Source organism: Rattus norvegicus, chromosome 13, assembly GCF_036323735.1.
Source record: "Rattus norvegicus strain BN/NHsdMcwi chromosome 13, GRCr8, whole genome shotgun sequence".
NCBI lineage: Eukaryota > Metazoa > Chordata > Mammalia > Rodentia > Muridae > Rattus > Rattus norvegicus.
The window spans coordinates 9,937,873-9,957,860 of NC_086031.1; the positions used below are offsets into that span (position 1 = coordinate 9,937,873).

Here is a 19,988-nt window from a genome sequence, read left to right on the forward strand (position 1 = left end):
TCCTGGTATTGTCGATTGTGTGTGTGTGTGTGTGTGTGTGTGTGTGTGTGTGTGTGTTTCTACTTGATTTTACCCCAGTGTTTGATTGTTCCTTGCCTTCTTCTCTTTTTGGTTGTATTTGCTTCTTTTTTTTTCTAGAGATTTTGGTTGTGCCTCCAGCTGCTAATATATGCTTTTTCCTGTTTCATTTTGGAGGCTCTCAGATCTTTGAGTTTTCCTGTTATCACTGCTTTCTTTGTGTCCCATGTTGTTCCTTCAGTTTCATTAATTTCTAAAAAAAGTCTTTAATTTCTTTCTTATTTCTTCCTTGACCAAGTTATCATTGAGAAGAGCATTGTCTAACATGCATGTGTATGTGGGCATTCTATCATTATTACTCTTATTGACAAACAGCCTTTGTCTGTGGTGATTTGATAGGATGCATGGGATTATTTCTATCTTATTGTATATGTTGAGGCTTGTTCTTTGAACAATTATATCATCAGTTTTATAGAAAGTACCATGAGGTGCTGAGAAGAAGCTATATTCTTTTGTTTTAGGATGAAATGTTCTGTAAATATCTGTTAAGTCCATTTGGTTCATAACTTCTGCTACTTTCCATATGTCTCTGTTTAATTTCTGTTGCCATGATCTGTTCATTGATAAGACTGGAGTGTTGAAATTCCCTACTATTATTGTATGAGGTGTAATGTGTGATTTGAGCTGTAGTACTGTTCTTTTATGGATGTAGGTACCCTTATATTTGAAGTATAAATATTTAGAGTTGAGATTTCATCTAGTTGGATTTATCCTTTGATGAATATGAAGGCTCCTTTATTATTTTTTGATAACTTTAGAGTGAAAGTCGATTTTATTCGATATTAGAATGGCTACTGCAGCTTGTTTCTTTGGACTGTTTGCTTGGAAAATTGTTTTCCAGGCTTTTACTCTGAGGTAGTATCTGTCTTTGTCACTGCGGTGTGTTTCCTGCATGCAGCAAAATGTTGGATCCCCTTTATGTATCTAGTCTGTTAATCTATGTCTTATTATTGGAGAATTGAGTCCATTGATGCTAAGAAATATTAAGGAATAGTGATTGTTGCTTCCTTGTTTTTGTTGTTGTTGTTGTTGTTGGAGTTGAAATTTTGTTACTTTTGATTTTGTTGCAAGGAGATTACTTTCTTTACTTTCTTGCTTTTTCTAGGGTGTAGGTTCCCTCCTTATGTTGGAGTTTTCAGTCTATTATCCTTTGTAGCGTTGCATTTGTAGGAAGATACTGTGTAAATTTGGTTTTCTCATGGAATATCTTGGTTTCTCCATATATGTTAATTGAAAGTTTTGGTGAATATATTAACCTGGGCTTGAATTTGTGTTCCCTTAGGGTCTGTGTGACATATTCTCAGAATCTTTTGGCTTTCATAGTCTCTGCTGAGAAGTCTGGTGTAATTCAGACAGGTCTGCCTTTATATGTTACTTGAACGTTTTCCCTTACTCCTTTCAATATTCTTTCTTTGTTTTGTGGAATTGGTGTTTTGACTATTATATGGGAGACCGATTTCTTTCCTGCTCCAAACTATTTGGAGTTCTGTACACTTCTTGTATGGTTATAGGAATCTCTTTCTTTAGGTTAGGGACGTTTTCTTCTAAAATTTTGTTGAAGGGGATTACTGGCCCTTTATGCTTGGAGTCTTTGCTTTCTTCTAGACTTATTATCCTTTGGTTTGATCTTCTCATGGGGTCCTGGATTTCCTGGATGTTTTGGGTTAGGAACTTTTTCCATTTTTCATTTTCTTTGGCTGTTGTGTCAGTTTTTCTTTTTTTATGGTATCTTTTGCCCCTAAGAATCTCTTCTATCTCTTGTATTCTTATGGTGATGGTTGCATCTATGACACCTGATCTCTTCCCTGGGTTTTCTATTTCCAGGTTTGTCTCCCTTTTTGCTTTCTTTATTGTTTCTAATTCCATCTTTAAATGATATATGGTTTTATTCAATTCCTTCACCTATTTGGTTTTGTTTTCCTGTAATTCTTCAAGGAAGTTTTGTGTTTCCTCTTTAAGGGTTTCTACTTGTTTAATTGTGTTGTTGTGTACTTCTTTCAGGAAGTTATTTATGTTCATTTTGGTTGGAGAACTAAGCTATGATGATGCCATTTATTCTTGGTTTTTGTTTCTTGGATTCCTGTGCTTGCCTCTTGCCATCAGTTTTTCTCTAATGTTAGCTTGTCTTGCTGTCTCTGACAGTGGCTTGACCCTCCTGTAGACCTGTTTGTCAGCACTCCTGTAGACATGTTTTCTTTCAGTCAAATCTGGGAACAAAGACCTCTGCTCACATGTATAGAGGTGTTCCTGGTGAATGACTTTCAACTCCTGGTGCAGGCATAAACCTGAAGGGTTCTGCTCCTGACTGCTCCTAGGTCCCTGTGCCCAGAGAACACATATGGCACTAGGCACTTTCCTCTTGAGTCAGGAATGTGGGCTGAAAGTAGTTGTTTCCTCTGAGTTCTCAAGAGTGTCGACACTTCTGAGGATTCAGCTCTCTCCCTCACAGGATTTGGGTGCAGGGAGCTGTGGGACTGTTACTGGGCACAGTCAGAAAACAGGAACTTCCTGCTTCTGGATGCTCCTATATTCTTGTATCCAGAGGCACTATGCAGTTTCCTCTTGGACCAGGAATATGAGCAGAGTGGGCAGAAGTGGTGGTCACACCTAAGGTTTCAGGATCGTCCAGACCTCTGAGAGTTCAAATCTCTTCCCCATGGGATTTGAGTTCAGGGAGCTGTGAGACAGGTTCAGTTAAGTTCCAGACACATCCAGAATCCAAAAGTGTCCTGTCCCAGAGGACTTATGCCTTTGTGTGTCCTAATGAGAACACACAGGGTACTTGGAGCAGAAAACTTGGTCTTACCTCTGCTAACAGGTGTATAGACACTCCTGGAGGCTGGCTTTCAGCTCTAGGTGCAAGCAGAAACCCAAAGGGTCTTGCCCCTGTCTGCTTCTAGGTTCCTATACCCAGAGGGCACAGATGGTACTAGGTGATTTCCCCTTGAGTCAGGAATATGGACAGAAAGTAGTTGTCTCCTCTGAGTTCTCAGAAGTATCTGAGCTTCTGATGATCCAGCTCTCTCCCTCAATAGCTTCTTTTCTTGTCTATATTGAGTTCCCTACACATATATTTCATATAAATAGACTCACCGAGAATCACTTAGTAAACAAACCCCTTGTATGTATGTGAGAAACTTTCTAAGCAGGGCTGAGTTAGCAAGACTCTAAATGTGGGAGTCATCATACTATATTCTGGGTTGCTAGACTATATATAAAAGAGAAAGTCTATTGAGCCTCATAGCTTTTCTGTCTTTGTTTTTTGGATGTAATGTGACCAGGTATGTCATACATCTTTATGACTTATGTGCCAAGAACAATTGTGCTCTTACACTAGGCAAAATAAACCCTTTCTTTCTTAGGTTTGGTGGTATTGTTGGTATTTTACTGTAATACAAAAGAAAGTAAGCAGCACTTCCTAAAAGTCAATCAGAAAAGTTGTCAGGGGGAAGAGTATGAACCTGTACTGCATATAAGCCAAGAGTGTATCAGCCACCTTGTGGATTTAAGAAGTAGAGCAGCAGGCAGGATGCCTCAATGGCCATAATTTTATTATGTGACATTAGTAACTGCTAAAACCTCTTTCCTGAGAACTCATTCTTTTTCAAACACCAAGGATGCCTAGTTGTCTTGTTATTTTATTCTTAGTTTAAATTCTGTAAAATTGTGATATGTGAACATTCTCTGAATGCAGTCTTGGAATGTTCAATCTCATATTTAAAACTGAGTTTATTAAAAAGCTGTATAAATGGAAATTGAGATTCTTGCCCTTCCACAAAAAGCTGTTTACTCATGAAATATCATACAGAAGACCATCTGAAATGCATGTCCTAGAATATACTAGTTATGGAAGCAGGGAGTGAAATGGAGAGTACATGGTGTCTGTCGTGGAAAGTTTGTGTTGAAATACTGAACTGTGTTTAAAGTGTGGGTTGAAACCATGAGAAAGTACTCTTATTTTCATGAAATTTCACCTTGAAGGCAAGGCTAGCTACCAGATTAGTTTCCAAAATGCCATGTGTCTACTCTAGTGCTGAGATTAAAAGTGTGCACCACTACACCCATGTGTTTCTTTGAGTCCTAGGGACAGATCCTAGGTCCCAACATGTACAAAGCAAGTGTCTTACTAGCTGAGTCCTCTCTACAGCCCAGGGTTGGTTTGATGATTATACAATATAACTAGTTCAACCTCGTGTGTTTTTGTGCACATGACCCAATATGAAGGCCTACATACTACTAAGATACTAACTAGATATGTTTAAAAACAAGAGATTTGGTATTCAAAACCAAATAAGTAATTTGGTCTTGAGGATGGAAAGAAAACTTGGCAAACAAGCAACTTTCATACTTCCCAGTTATCTGTCATTTTACAAAGGGGATCCTAAGTATTCCCAGGGGTGTAAATTTAAACTCCATGAAATCCGTGTGAGGCAAAGGATAGCCCAGCATATCCATACCATAGTTGCCAGGACATCTTGTTTCAGTTAACCTTTAGGCAGGATAGAATGGCAGGGGAATCTTGCTGGCCTGAGAAGAGAGGATTCCTTTATCCTTGAAGCAAGTGAAGCCTTGAATCAGCAGAGAAGCAAGATTCTCAGCTCAGTTAGTAGCCATTGGAAACTTTCCTTCTTCCTGCCATAAACAAGTCATTTTCTTCAGGAATATTACTGGATAATTCAATTACAGGGAACAGATGTGTCAACACCCTGTGTAATCTGAGTCACCCCTGATTTCATCTTATCCTGTTATAATTCCAAGCAAGTCAACTCCAAAGCCATTTTGCTTGCTTAATTTACCAAGTGAGATAAAATGTGGAGAATTGAAAAACTTTCTTAACAGCTTTTTGAGATGTAACTCGAGAGCCTCCAAATGTCATAGTATGTATGTCAAATGCTTTTACAGTTTTTGTCATTTTCCTAAGGGGAGTTGATCCCCACACATGAGGATATCTTACATTCTGTGACTGTTTTTTAAGAACTGAACACACTGTCTCCTTTGTTCTGTGATTTATATTTTTCAAGTAAACTACGTGTATGCCAATACTTTCTTTGCTGAATTCTAACTGTAGTGTTAGAGATCAGAGAATACCTGTATGAATTTCCCAGTCTTTATGTCTTTGAACAAGGAATTGTAAATTGTAACAGGGTAGTGAGTAATCCAGAGAGATATTTATTAAGAGAACACTGATGAGGGTAGTTGTGCAATAGATCCCTTGAAGGGTGCTGGGTATGAGAGTCCAGGTCTCTGACCTTTAAGGGATGAATTTTATTTTCCTAACTTCCATATTTCTAGATCATGCACTTGTTTCTTGCATGGAGGGTTCTTTAGTTTGTCTACCAACTGGATTTTTTATTAATGTTCTTTTTCATGTACATTTTCATGTGCTAACATTCCTTTAGTACAGGTCTGTGGGAAGATGAGCATGCATGTGTGTGCTGAGGACCAAATTTGGCAGTGAGTATTTTCTTCAATTGCTCTCAACTTCTATTAACTACATTAGAGTCTTGTCATTTAACCCAGAAGTCAGTGATCATCTAGTCTAGTTAACTAGCTTGTCTAGCAGATCTTCACTCTGTCTTCCAAATACCAGAATTACAGGCCAATTTTGTACCTGCCTTGCTTTTCTGTGTGTTCTGCAATCTTAATTTTTTTAAGTTCTCAAGCTTTTAGGACAAGAGCTTCATCCACTGACACATCTTATTTGCCTTAATACATTAATCTCATACCTTTGCCCCTGCTCTACCTTTCAGACAGTAACAGCCATAAATATACTCACTAGTTGGATGAATTAACAAGAAAACCTAGATTGTCTTCACTCTAAAAATCATCTGTCCTCTTTTATACTATTCAGTCTTCAATAAAAAACATGACACATGAGACTAATTCTACAGTGTGTACAATTTTAGGCAGGTATTACATGGCTAGAGTGATACAGGAGTCATGGAAAAGATGAGTGAAAGTGAAATATGGACATACCAGTTTGTGTTGCTGAGAGATTGCTGCCTTGGATGGGCTGTCCTTCCATACTTTGTTTGTTCAGGGTGATGATCTGATATTTAAACATTGAGTGTTTGCCATGTGCCTGATTGTGAGCTATAGGAGCCTGACCTTCAGGAGTGCATTTAACACTCAACAAATAACACACAGTTCCAAGAATTTTGTTAATGCCTATTAAAGTACTGCATTGTCTATGAGCATAGCTAGCATCTGTTTTGCAATATCCCATGGATTTGAAGGTTAGGAATGTGAACCGTTTCTGCCTTGCTAGGCTGGATTTTCAGGTCTTCTGATGACTGATAGTAGGGATATTGGAGGAAGAGAAGCTCTCACTCCAGAGTCTAAAGGATTTTCTTCCGTGCATGTTGTTTCAATCTGGCATGTGGAAGGGTGAGATTATATATAATAATTTCATGCAGTGAATCTGTCTGGAAAAAGTTTGCACCAGAGCTACGTTCATCACTTATAGTTAGCTACAATGGACTTAATCACTTAAATCAGCGAAGATACAAAGGTGAAGAAAAACATATCCTCTTCGTGGTAACCATTGAAAAATCACTGTTTTTTTTTTTCCTTTTTCATTTATTTGATTTATTGTGTGAATACTTTTGTGTTTGGACAAGTTTGTATTTAGATGCCTATGTACTTGTATGCATGAACTTGAAGAAACCAGAGTGTTTTTGTTTTGTTTTGTTTTGTTTTCCTCAGAATCTGAACACTTGTTATTGAAAAGGTCTTGTTGGGTTGGGGATTTAGCTCAGCGGTAGAGCGCTTGCCTAGCGAGCACAAGGCCCTGGGTTCGGTCCCCAGCTCCGGGAAAGAAAAAAAAAAAGGTCTTGTTGTGGGGCATGGGACTCACATATGGTATAGAGGGCTGGCAGGTAAACTCCTACAGTCCCTATATCTTCCTTCACTGCAGAGCTGATTTTACAACTGAGCAGCACCACCTCGACCACCATTTTATGTAGGTTTTGGATATCAGACTCAGGCCCTCAGGATTGCAAGGGAACATTTTACCCGTTTAATCTGTTTCCTAACCATTATGCTGTTGTCTTTAGTCAGCAATATGCAAAACAAAACAAAACAACAAAAAATTCTGTCTTTCTTTTATAGCTTTAAGAGTCTAAAATAATTTGTAAGATGTCCAAGAAAATAGTGTTAATAAATAGGAAATAAATAGGGTTGATCCAGGGATTCTGATTTATTAATGATAAAGCCCCATGTCTGAATGATTTTTAGATAAATGATTAATTAAAAGAAAAGATGAAAAATACCATTGGAGAGAATGTTTATTAAACTGCAAATTATTAATTTTTCTTTTTTAGCAGTATTGTGATTTTCCCAAGTTTTAAGTTTTTATATTATTTTTTTCTTTTTTTGTTTTTTTAAATTGGTTATTTTATTTATTTACATATCACATGCTATCACTCTTCCCAGTTTCCACCCACAAACCTCCTAATTTTCTACCCCTCCCTCAGCCTCTATGAGGGTGCTTCCCCACCTATATACCCACTTTTGCCTCACCTCCCTAGCATCACCCTACCCTGGGTCATCGAGTCTCCATGGTACCAAGGGGCTCCCCTCTCAGTGATTCCAAATAAGGCAATCCTCTCCTACATATCCACCTGGATCCACAGGTCCCCCAATGTGTACTCTTTAGTTGGTAGTTTAGTCCCTTGGAGCTTTGGGGAACCTGGTTGGTTGATATTATTATTCTTTGTAACAGGGGCCAGTTCAGATACAGTTGGAGATGAAGAAGTACAGAGGGTCAGGAATTTGAAGGAAGTATGTAGCAGTGGGATAGCGGGAACTGTGTGTAGTCACTAGAAAGTCCCAGATGCCAGGGACCCAAAAGTTTCCCAGAATCCAACAGGAAGGACATTAGCTAAAATTCCTTTCAAAAAGGAGATAAAACCTGGAAAGACCATGTCCAGTGGATAGGCAAGGCTTTGGTTGAGGAATGGGGTCACACACTCACCTCAAAAATATTAATCCAGAATTCTTCCTGTCAAAAAGAAATGCAGGGACAAAGAGTGGAGCAGAGACTGGAAGGAAGGCCATCCAGATACTCCCCTTCCTAGGGATCAATTCCATCCTCAGACACCAAACCCAGAGACTATTGCTAATGCCACAAAGCACTTAGCATTTGGAGCCTGATATAGCTGTCCTCTGAGAGGCTCTGCCAGAGCCTGAGCAATACAGATGTGGATCTATGCAGCTAAACATCCAAATGAGGGTGGGACCCCCAATAGAGAAGTTAGGGCATAGACTATAGGAGATGAAGGGCTCTGCAACTCCATAGAAAGAACACCAATGTCATATTACTCTTAAGGGACCAATGTTTCTATATTTTAAAACCTGGCATACTTCCTAGGTTCTAATGAATTAAGAATGCCCATGTGCATTTTTTCTGACTATACGCAGGAGTCCTATTACTTTCCAAAAGTCCTGACTTATCCACTATGTACATATATGCTCTTATTATTAATACCTGAAAGAGAGATGGTGACTTTGGCCTCTTATATTATTTTTACACAAAAAATAAATGCTAAAGTTTTTAGATCATGGAACAAAATCTAGGGAAAAATGTGCATGTCTGATAATGTCACAGCCAAAATGAAGTACTAGGTCTGGATGACCTAATGTTAAGAGTTCTAATAAACTTGAACCAAAAGAAATGTTGCATTTAGACCATGTTAAGTGTTTTTCCTCATGCATATATTACATAAAATAATAAGAAAAAAGGAATTTGTGATTTCTTGTGACCCATAGAATCAAGTAGAAAATTAAGAAATGAGGTGTTCCCATTTTTAACAAATCTATATGCTCAAAGTGAAATTTATGAGTTAAAAATGAGAAGCAATGGAAACTTGAGGCCAGCAGTGATCCCTCATGTGTCACTGGTCCAATCTTCAAGCTCTAAATTATGCACAATATATACAATAAAAAGTGACTGAGCCAAAGTGACTTTAAGGCAGTGGCCATCCCTCAGATGTCACTAGTTCCATTGAGAAGTCAAGGGGTTCACTGACTTTCCCCATCATATTCTTCTATTTGTGACTTGGCAGTTAGTGCTCCCCTTAGTGTTTGTTTAACTAGATATTCAACATGACAGATTCTAGAGTCATCTCAGAGACAATGCTCTGGGCATATCTGTGAAGAAATTCTTATGTGGGCTGAAATTGGATCTAGATGTCCTAGAGGCCTGCCTTTAAAATACACAAACAAAAAACCAACAAGCACTGTAAACTCCCTCACACACATTATCAAACTTTGTTTCCTTGGTAAATGGTGCCTAGTTGATATTTTTAAACAGCAAAAGTCCTGTCATTCTGGCTAATTCTCAGCTTTCTGAAACAATTCCTGTCCTTCCTGGGATTCAATTGTACTATGAAGTTCATAACATCATCAGATGATGAGGATGGTTTTCCATTAATTTTAGGTGTAATTCTTATCTACTGGACCAAGCATAGCTAGAGCACGAACACTTGACTTGGACATGGTCATAAGTTACCTTAATCCACACAATGATCCTCAAGTTTGTCAAGTATGATGATAGACACATAGGAGAAGTATTTCTCAAGTATTTCCTCTTGACTTACGAGGTAATTTCATGAAATATTTACTGCAAGTTCTTGCCTTAAATGGTTTCAATTTTATAATACAAGTAAATACTACTACATTTGAAAATACACATAGATATATAAAATTTAAATGGCATTATAATTAATTAAAGATCTGTAGTCAGAATGTTTAAAAACTCCTAAAATATAGAAATATCCAATTTTCAATGCCATGGCTGGACTTAGAATAAAATGTGGCACATAGGAAATCTGCATAGTCCCTGAGCAAATGATCTCCCAGTTCTAATTAGATTTCTGGAGTAAGGCAGAACATTCTACATGTGTGCATTTTTGCACATACATATTTACATATATATGTGTTTTCCTACATGTAAAAGTGAGTGCTCTACACTAGGAGCTTTTGTGCTTTTGTCTGCCTTATTTTTTTGAGACAGAATTTATTTTCTCTCACTGGATCTGATTGGCTAGACAGTGAGTGAGCCCAAGTGACTATCCTTTCTCTATTTCTCAGTTGATGACAGATACATCTTGCTATATTAAACTTTGTCCATGGTTCTAGTGGTGCAAATATTGATTCTTTCTTTTGAGTTTAATTCCTTTACTGATTAAGCCATTTCCCAACCTCTATTTTATTCTTTCATTTTATTCCTGTGATGTCTGCGAATGCATGATCACTCCAGTCAAGCCTGAGACTTAGAGGGCCTCAAAGGGGCTACCCTGAAGTACAATGTTCAGAGCTGTCTTATGGATGTAGGCACATTGCAATGTGAAAGAATTAATCACTGATATTTAGATTTTGTAATTGAACATTATCACCTGATCTGAAAGACATTCTAATAGAATATATATATATATATATATATATATATATATATCCAACTCTATAAAAGGCATGAACACCAAATTTTTGAGGGTGTCTTGTATGAATTTTACATATAGTGGCTTCAAAACTCTCTGATGTCCCACTTCAGAGAAGTTATTAAGTTTCTTTAACTCATTTGAGCACTGTTCAAAGAATTGCTACTGGAACACGAAATGTCCTATTGTGCTCATTTTTTTAAATAGTCAGAAACAGGAATAAATCAATTCTTGGCTCTCATTCAGTTCTGACTCTCTGTTAAATCAACAAAAAATGTCTTGGGAGTATAAAATAATTTGGTAGCTTTAAACCAAAGGAAAGAATTTTGCTACCAATTTTAAATGTTAGCATAAACCCTCAAAAACTAATTTCTCTGTGGAAAATATACTTAATACAGAATATGCCCTGAGAGTATGATACCTAGAATTTTAAAATTTCTTCATGATGCTAACATCTTTGTAATACAGCATTCACTTTCTTATACCCACAAAGGTGCTACTGCCTAATTTTTGTTGCCAGGCAACCATAACAGATATTAAATCATTCAAGCCAGTGAATTGTTAACTGAAGTAATGGTTTTTCAAATGGCACACTTTAATTTTTTTGTGTGCTTACAGTTACACAATTTTTCCTGTCTCTACTTCCCTCCCCAAACACAAATATCCTACTCCTTAATATCTCTCAAAATCAGGGCCTTGCTTTTAATTTATTGTTTTTATGTAGTTATATGTGATCACATATATTACTTGATACATCAATTCATCATATTCCATCAGTACAATGTTGGTTGTATGGGTTTCCAGGCCCAAGTACTTGGTTTTGGATAACCAATTTGCATGTGTTCTTTTGGGAGAAAGAGGATTTCTCCTGGTCTCATTCTGATTGCCTATTATTCATTGTGTGGGATTGAGGCATTGTGGACTTTCCAACACCCATGTAAGCATGTATCTTGCTGTCCATTTTAAGCTCATATTTAGTCAATTACATTCTGAAACTTTATGTTAGGTGTTTGCTACCCAAATTAACTTGCTTGTCTCTCTTTGCTATTTACATTTTTAATATTATATCACATGTTTCTACAAATCTACTGTATATCTAATCTGTCATCTATTTGTCTACCAAGATATTATTTTATACTGACACATCTCTCTATGCATCTAATTATACTAAACATTTCTAAGTAAACAAGAGTTGTGTAAGTCCTACTGTGATGGTTTACATATGCTTGGCCCAGTGACTGGCACTATTAGAAGGTGCGGACTTGTTGGAGGAAATGTGTCACTATTGGGGTAGCCTTGGGCATCCTCCTCCTAGCTGAATGAAGATGCAGTCTGTTTCTGGCTTCCTTTGGGTGAAGATGTAGAACTCAGTTCTTCCTGCACCATGCCTGCTTGGATGCTTCCGTGCTTCTGCATTGCTGATAATGGAATGAACCTCTGAAACTGAAGCCAGCCCCAATTAAATGTTGTTTTTTATAAAACTTACATTGGTCATGGTGTCTTTTCACAACAATAAAACCCTAACTAAGACACCTATTACGTTCTATGTCCTGTGACATATTGACACATTTGAACATCCTGAAATATTTACTTAGCAATTTCTATTATGAAAAGTTTGCATTTTAAAAACATAAACTCATTACTTTTATGCAAATATGCCATTTCTATGAAATTATCAATATGAAAAAGGAACTAATATGCATAATACGTGTGTGTGTGTGTGTGTGTGTGTGTGTGTGTGTATTGAGGGAAAGAAAGGGAGGTTAGAGTAATAAAAAATCACAAGTTGACTGTAGAGAATCAAGAGTTCACACATAAGCAAGGAGGCTACGGATTCTGGAAGAAAAGACATTCGTCCTGCCACATGGGAAAAGGCATTTGTCATGTCAACTGTGGAACAGCCCTTCTGGAAAGAATTTAAAGACTAAATGCATCTGTACACACGTGTAAAGTATTTTTGAATCACTATACTAATAGCAGATAGTGGCATGTGTAATCCATATTACATAACCACCAAAATTTCAAATATAGTGTTCATTTAGCTTTAGGTGACCAAAAGATATGGCTACTATAGAGAAACATTCTATATGCAGTCTTAGCAGAGCTCTAAGGAAAGCAACATAATCATATTAAAAACACAAATGAACTCATGAAGAAAAGTTCAATGTGACAAAGCATTATTATGAAAGCAGAAATTCATGTTCTTAAGTGGCCAGATTGTTGGAGCATTGGGCAGTAGTTGACAGAGGTAGAGAACTGATAAAGACAAACTTCCTACAAAATGGTCAGTTTGGTCAAGTAAAATCAGTACAACGAATAAGTATAAGAAAAGTGGCTTGGAAGATGGAGAATCTTATTTTCATATGGCTCCTGACTATTTCTCCAAAAGTATCTTTGCCCTTCACAGTCTCCCTTGTATGGTCTTTATTTCTGTTCCTGCTTTGTTTAATTCCTTAAACATTCTTACCATTTATTCCATATTATGAACTCTGCCCTAGTTCGGTTCAGAAGAAGTCACATAGACAGAGCAGAGCCATGTGTGAAAGTCTCAATTTGAAGTCTACAATGATCAGGTTGCCCTATGTCCATAATTATAAGACATTTTCTTGGCTGGTAATTGATATAGGAGAATTCAGCTCACTTTGGGTGACACTGTCTCTAGAAAGGTAAGTCTGAGCTATATAAGAAAGTTAGGTGAGTGTACCACATTTTCTGTATCCATTACTCAGTTGAAGGACATCTGAGTTATTTACAGCTTCTGTCTATTATAACGAAATCTGCTATGAACATAATAGAGCATGTGTCCTTGTTATATGTTGGAGCATCTTTCAGGTATATGACCAGATATAGCTAGGTCCTCAGGTAGTACTATGTCTAGTTTTCTGAAGAATCTCCAGACTGATTTCCAAAATGATTGTACCAGCTTGAAATCTAACTGATACCAGGGGAGTGTTTCTCTTTCTCTACATCCTCACCAGCATCTACTCTCACCTGAACTTTTTATCTTAGCCTTTCTGACTGGTGTGAGGTACAATCTCAGGTTTGTTTTGTTAGGCATTTCCCTTATCACTAAGGTCATAGATCATTTCAATAGGTGCTTCTGAACCATTTTGAATTCCTCAGTTGAGAATGCATTACTTAGCTCTATACTCCATTTTTAATAGGGTTATATGATTCTCTGGAGTCTAACTTCTTGAGCTTTTGTATGTATAGGATATTAGCTCTCTATTGGATGTAGGATCTCTTCCTAATCTGTTAGTTACCATGTTGTCCTAATGACAGTGTCATTTGTCTTACAGGAGGTTTGTAATGTTGTGAAGTCCAATTTGTCAATATTTGATATTTGAGCATACTGTTCAAGAAAATTTCCCCTATGCCCATGAGTTCAAGGTCCTTCCCCACATTCTCTTTTATTAGTTGGAGTGCATCTGGTTTTATGTGGATGTCTTTGATCCACTGGACTTGAACTTTGTACAAGGAGATAAGAATGGGTCAATTTTCATTCTTCTACATGCTGACCTCCAGTTGAACCGGCACTATTTCTTGAAAACGTTATCTTTTGTCCATTGGATAGTTTTAGCTCCTTTGTCAAAGTTCAAGTGAACATACATGTATGGGTTCATTTCTGGGACTTCAATTCTATTTACATTGATCTACCTACTTTTCTGTCTATCAATACCATGTCGTTTTTATCACTATTGCTCTGTAATACTGGTTCAGGTCAGAGATGGTGATTCTTCCAGAAGCTCTTTTATTGTTGAGAATAGATTGTGTTATTCTGGGTTTTATGTTATTGCAAATGAATTTCCAATTGATCTTTCAAACTTTATGAAGAAATGAGCTGCAATTTTGATAGGGATTGCATTGAATCTGTAGATTTCTTTAGGAAAAATGGACACTTTTACTATATTAATCCTGCCAATCCATGAGCATGGGAGCTTTTTTCATCTTCTGAGATTTTCTTCAATTTCTTTCTTCAAAGCCTTGAAGTTCTTGTCATACAGTTAATTCTCTTGCTCGATTACAGTAACATCAAGGTTTATAATATGTGTGGCTATTGTGAAGGGTATTTTGTTCCTTAATTTCTTTTTCAGCCTGTTTCTAATTTTCACAATGGTGACTACTCTGCCATTACAAATAATGACTAAATGAAATTCTTAGGTAAATTGATGGAACTAAAAAATATCATCCTGAGTGTGGTACCCCAGTCCCAAAGAATATACATGGTATGAACCTTTATTGGATATTAGCCTAAAAGCTTGGAATACCTAGGAAAAAAATCACAGATCATATGAAGCTAAAGAAGAAGAAACACCAAAATGTCGATACTACCATCTTTCTTAGAAGGAAGAACAATATTCTCATGGGAAGAAATACAGGGACAAAGAGTGGAGCAGGGACTGAAGAAAAGGTCATCCAATGGATTGCCCCACCTAGGGATCCATCCCATGTGCAGCCACCAAACGCAGTCACTATTTTTGATGTCCAGAAGTACTTGGTGACAGGAGCCAGATATGAATGTCTCCTGAGTGACCCTGCCTGAGTTCTACTGATGCAGATGAGGATGGTTGCAGCTAACCATTGGACCGGGCTTGGGGACCCCAAGGGAAGAGTTAGAGAAAGTACTGAAGGACCTAAAGGGGTTTGAAAGCTTATAGGAAGAATTACAATATCAAATAATCATACCCCATCAAGTTCCCTGGGACCAAACCACCAACCAATGAGAACACATGGGGGGACCCACGGGCCATTTATACTGTAATTGCCCAATCATATATTTTCAAATCTAATTTTTTTTATTTTTGTTTTCATGAATGCTTCAGTTTTATACAGCACAATCTCTACTATTCAGGCCTTATATTGTAATCAGGGGAAAATGTGAGTTTTGTATTATTGCATCCTTTTTCTATCCTAGATAATTTCATATTTGTATGTAATGAAATGTGATCATATATACACACTTACATTCTTTAATTCACTTCATACTCCCCACAACACATTTCCTCTCTTTGTGAGAAAGAGAGAAAGAAGAGAAGCATCCTTTCTTGAGGATGTTCACTGGGAGGCTTCTTTATTTCAGTAGATGGCCTAAGCATCCAACACTTGTCACATCAGTCCACTCACTGCTTGCACAAAGTTTCTGAAATAGAGTTTACTCATTTTTATAGAGGAGCTTATGTATTGTATGCCCTAGGTATGCCAACATTCATTTCGTTCTTCCACACTCAGTCCTCTCTCTCTCTCTCTCTGTCTCTCTCTCTCTCTCTCTCTCTCTCTCTCTCTCTCTCTCTCTCTCTCTCTCCCTTTGCGTGTGTGTGTGTGTGTGTGTGTGTGTGTGTGTGTGTCTCCCTCTCTCCTGTAATATGTATGATCTGAAACCATTACTTGTTAGTGGGATAGGGAACACATGCAGAGACTCTCATTTGTCCAAGCCTAGTCTTCTACAACTTATTTCCATGAGACAGGGACTTCCAAAGAACCTTGAGCAAGCTGTCAGCAAGTATGTCCCAGGATTCTGCTGTCTCCATCTGCAAACCATGTACCATCCCAGACATGGAGTTATAAGTGTTCATGTCCTTGTGTAGCTTTTACATGGTTTCTGGGAATTTAATTCAGATAGCTATAATACTGAACATTTCTCCTAGTTATCATTTCAGTTTGTTTCAGCTCTAATGAGCTCTTGAGAGATAAAACCACTTTGTATTCTCTGCCCATATCTTCATTTAAAACAGTTCCCCATATTTATATCTTATTCTTATGTAACACTTTACTTTTACAAGCCAAGGTCAGGTGGCCCTGCCTGGCTTATTTTATGACACTCAAGGCATTTATCTATCATAAGTGACTTTTTACATATAGTTAATGTCATACTACATTTTAGAACTGAGTCTGTTTTGAGCATGTTTTGCAGCTCTTCTTGTACTTTGTTTTGAATAATAATAATAGTAATAGTAATAGTAATAGTAATAGTAATAGTAATAGTAATAAACTCCAGTAAACCTGCTGCAATAATTTTCCTGGATAAGCGATGTTCTCTCCTACATGAGAAAACTTGGACCTATGCTGGCCATTGTGCATTCAGGCTAAGATTGTGTTTAGACTTCTTTCTTTGGCTTGACAAAACTTATGGAATCTTAGCAAAATAATCTATAATATCAGGTTTGAAAATGACTGAAGAATGACTTGGAGAGATGGTTCAGTGCTTAGACGTTGTTGCTCTTCCAGAGGAATTCCCGTTCAGTTTCCAACATCCATGCTTGTTGAATTACAACCAATATAAGGGACCTGAATCCCTCTTCTGGTCTCTGGGAACACAATCATAAACATGGTGGTATTCCTCCAGAGCACACATAGATACACACACACACACACACACACACACACACACACACAAACATATACACTGAACCGAAATAAAATAACAGGAGCTAGTTCTTAGTAGGTTATCAATTGAATTATTCAACATTTGTGTAATATTTATTCAATGGTACATAATTATACCTAGAAATTTTTTAGTAAGTTTACTGTGGGGCAGTGGACAGTGTCAGGCAACTTGGTAATGTTTCACAGGTTGGAAGCCCCAGAATCTCTGAGAGGACAGAGCTTCTCCTGCTTCACCTGCTTCAGACCAGGCACCTGTCACATGAACACACTCACTAAATAATGATGTGACCTATGGTCACATAGATCAGAAAATAGTTCTCTGTGCTATGGAGTATCTAGAGGCACTGATGGTTTATATAATAAGCTTGTCTTCCTGAATATCTCTTCCAGCAATAGATATTATTTAATCACTGGTCCATCCTGAGGAGGTTGTAGGCAAAAATTTACCAAGGAACAATCAATAAACAGTTTGGAACCAAGGACTATCTCTCTCATCAATATCCACCATAGGGAGCTTTGAGAAAGCCTTTGTCTACAGAGTTGCACCCCCTCAGAATCCTACAGAATGTTCCTCCACATTCTCTGACTCACCACTGCTGAACTAGGCCAGAGTTCCCTATTTCCCTTGACCTGGGCTCCTCCTGAGCCTCTGATCCACCTCCTTTCTTCCCTCCTAATCTGAGAGTCCCTGGCCCTGGCCTTCTCACAGTCATATAGGCCCAACTCCATTCCCAACTCATCACAACAAAGAGGTGTCTGGATGTCTGGAAGTTTGGGAGCCCTTGGCCTTAGGCTTCTCATTGCGGGCATGTGGACCACAGATTGTCTGTTCCTGACTCCTCTGTGCTGTTACTTGAGGTGACTGGGACTATGAAGGAGTCAGGAACAGACAAAAACAGACAGCTTTGCCCTCCCACATCCAAGGCTGCAGTCCCTCAGCCTCCAAGTACTATGTATTATATATTGTAATAAATATAATGATTTGTCTATGTTAATCACCTTCATTCATAGCTACATCCTGATGGGAAGAAAGGTACATATTCTTTCAAATATGTATAGTTTGAATGTACTATCATAGAGCTACATTATTCTTTCTAAAGTTCATAAAATAGATGAATTAAATATTTGAAGCTAGAAACAATTTTGTTTCTAAGCAGAGCTAGTCCTAGTCATTTTCTATGAGATATAGTTGAAAGATGTACATGTACCTGAAGGAAAGGCATAGTTGACAAGAAGAGAGAGATATGTAAGAAGTCTCAGTATTCAAAGAATAACAAAGGAGTTTCAGACATTTTAGTTAAGAGTCAAGGAAAACACATAGTTTCAAAAACTAGACCTGTGCTTCTTTCTTTTCATTGCAGAGACTCTTGGTTTGGACCCAGAAGTTGCTAAAGTAAACATCTTGGGTTTTCTTGGATGCCTTTCTTCAGTCCAGTACAATCACATAGCACCATTGAAAGCAGCCCTCCGCCATGCTGGCGTTGCACCTGTGACTGTTCATGGGACCTTGACTGAATCCGGATGTGACTCCACTCTAGACTCTGATGTGAATGCAGTGACCACTGTGCATTCTTCATTAGGTACTTCCTAGAGGGTACTCTCTTGAGTTTCCATCACAAACACAACTTCTGTTGTCTTATAGAGCTAAAGGGTTTTCCAACAGCACTCAGCATTGGGTCTTGTATAATCATAGTTGTTTATGATTGTAAATGGATTCTTATTTGTTATATCTATCTTAACAAAAACACTTTGGCAGAAAAATTAATAAATTGATGATTCTGCCTCACAGTTCAAGTGCCTGAACCATCATCGAGGTTTGAAGTAGCAGATCACATCACATGCATAATATGGAAGACAAGAATAATGTATACATGCCAAGATCAGGTCATCCTCTACTTATACATTCCGAGATCCCATCCACAGAGTGTTGCCAACCAAAGTGGCAGCTCTTCTTACCTTAGTTAAGAAATCAAGAAAATCTATAAGAATTCCCATAGGCCTGTTTCCTAGGTAGTTCTAGACTCTGTAAGTTGACAACTAACACTAACCTTCACACAAACAATGGTCATAGGGACAATAGAAGGGTATGAGTACTTGAATAACAATTAATTAAATAAATTTTAAACATAAAATTTAACAATATTTAAATAATGTGGATTTATTTGATTAAAAATAAATAATTAACACATTAACAATGAAATAAACTATACATATGTTTAATATAATTTCACTCTCAGGTGATGAGCATTTATAATTATTGTGTACCTTCAGGTAGTATATATCAAGTATCAAGCATGAATGCATAATATATATATATATGTGTGTGTGTGTGTGTGTGTGTGTGTATGCATTTCTATATCACTATTGTTTAGGTGGAAACTGATAAGAGGATTTAAATAACTAGATATGCAGGAGTAAGCACACATTTTCGTGGGAAGTATGAGTTAAATAGCAGGGTGATTATGGATAAAGGCTATGAGCTTGTGCTTCCTGTGTGTAAAAGGCATGACTGTATATGTGCCATTTACTGACTGCAGTAATTAGGAAAGCATTGTGTGACACTATTCCAGAGAAAATCTGAATAAATATCTACTCAACTCAGATCAAGAACTGACAGTCTAAAGCTAGCATAGTACCAAATTCCAGTTGATGAACCATTGAGTTTAATTGGGGCTATGTACAGGACTATGAGTGAGAGTTTACTCATGTGAACATGAATGACTCAAAGACAGATCTTCTTCAAAGCTGACATTAGCATGGATATTGACTGAAACACTGGAGCATACTGAAAACCATGTGGGAGCTCAGCAAGTCAGACAGAGCCTCTCTTCCAGGCAGTCTTGCTAGTCTCTGTCTGTTTCATGCAGCTGTGAGAGTCTGAGAACCTTCTAGGAAGCTTGAAAGACTTAATAGTATCACTAATCAGTCCTTACTGCTTACGTAAGCTTAGGGAAGAAGGGACCTACTGCATCTTGTCAGTTTCAGGTACTTCCTGGAGGTGCTGTGTTGTTTACTGCCGAAATCTTTAGAAATTTCCCTTTAGAACATTCTGAGTCTTAAAAAGCTTCCCTGAAGATGGATTGTGTC

General features: G+C 37.6%; 1 protein-coding gene across 5 annotated transcripts in view; it reads left to right on the top strand.

Annotated features, from left to right (window-relative positions):
- The window catches only part of Cntnap5a (contactin associated protein-like 5A), a 1,008,100-nt gene that overhangs the window by 969,825 nt on the left and 18,287 nt on the right, over positions 1-19,988 (top strand). For 2 of the 5 annotated variants that reach the window (XM_039090650.2, NM_001047865.2), the window contains exon 22: positions 18,263-18,481. The exons of 2 other annotated variants lie outside the window; for them this stretch is intronic. In XM_039090650.2, coding sequence (XP_038946578.1) covers positions 18,263-18,481 — 219 coding nt within the window. Of the gene's footprint in view, positions 1-18,262; positions 18,482-19,988 lie in introns of those variants that run through there. One more of the 5 variants, XR_005492233.2, reaches the window with a different exon arrangement.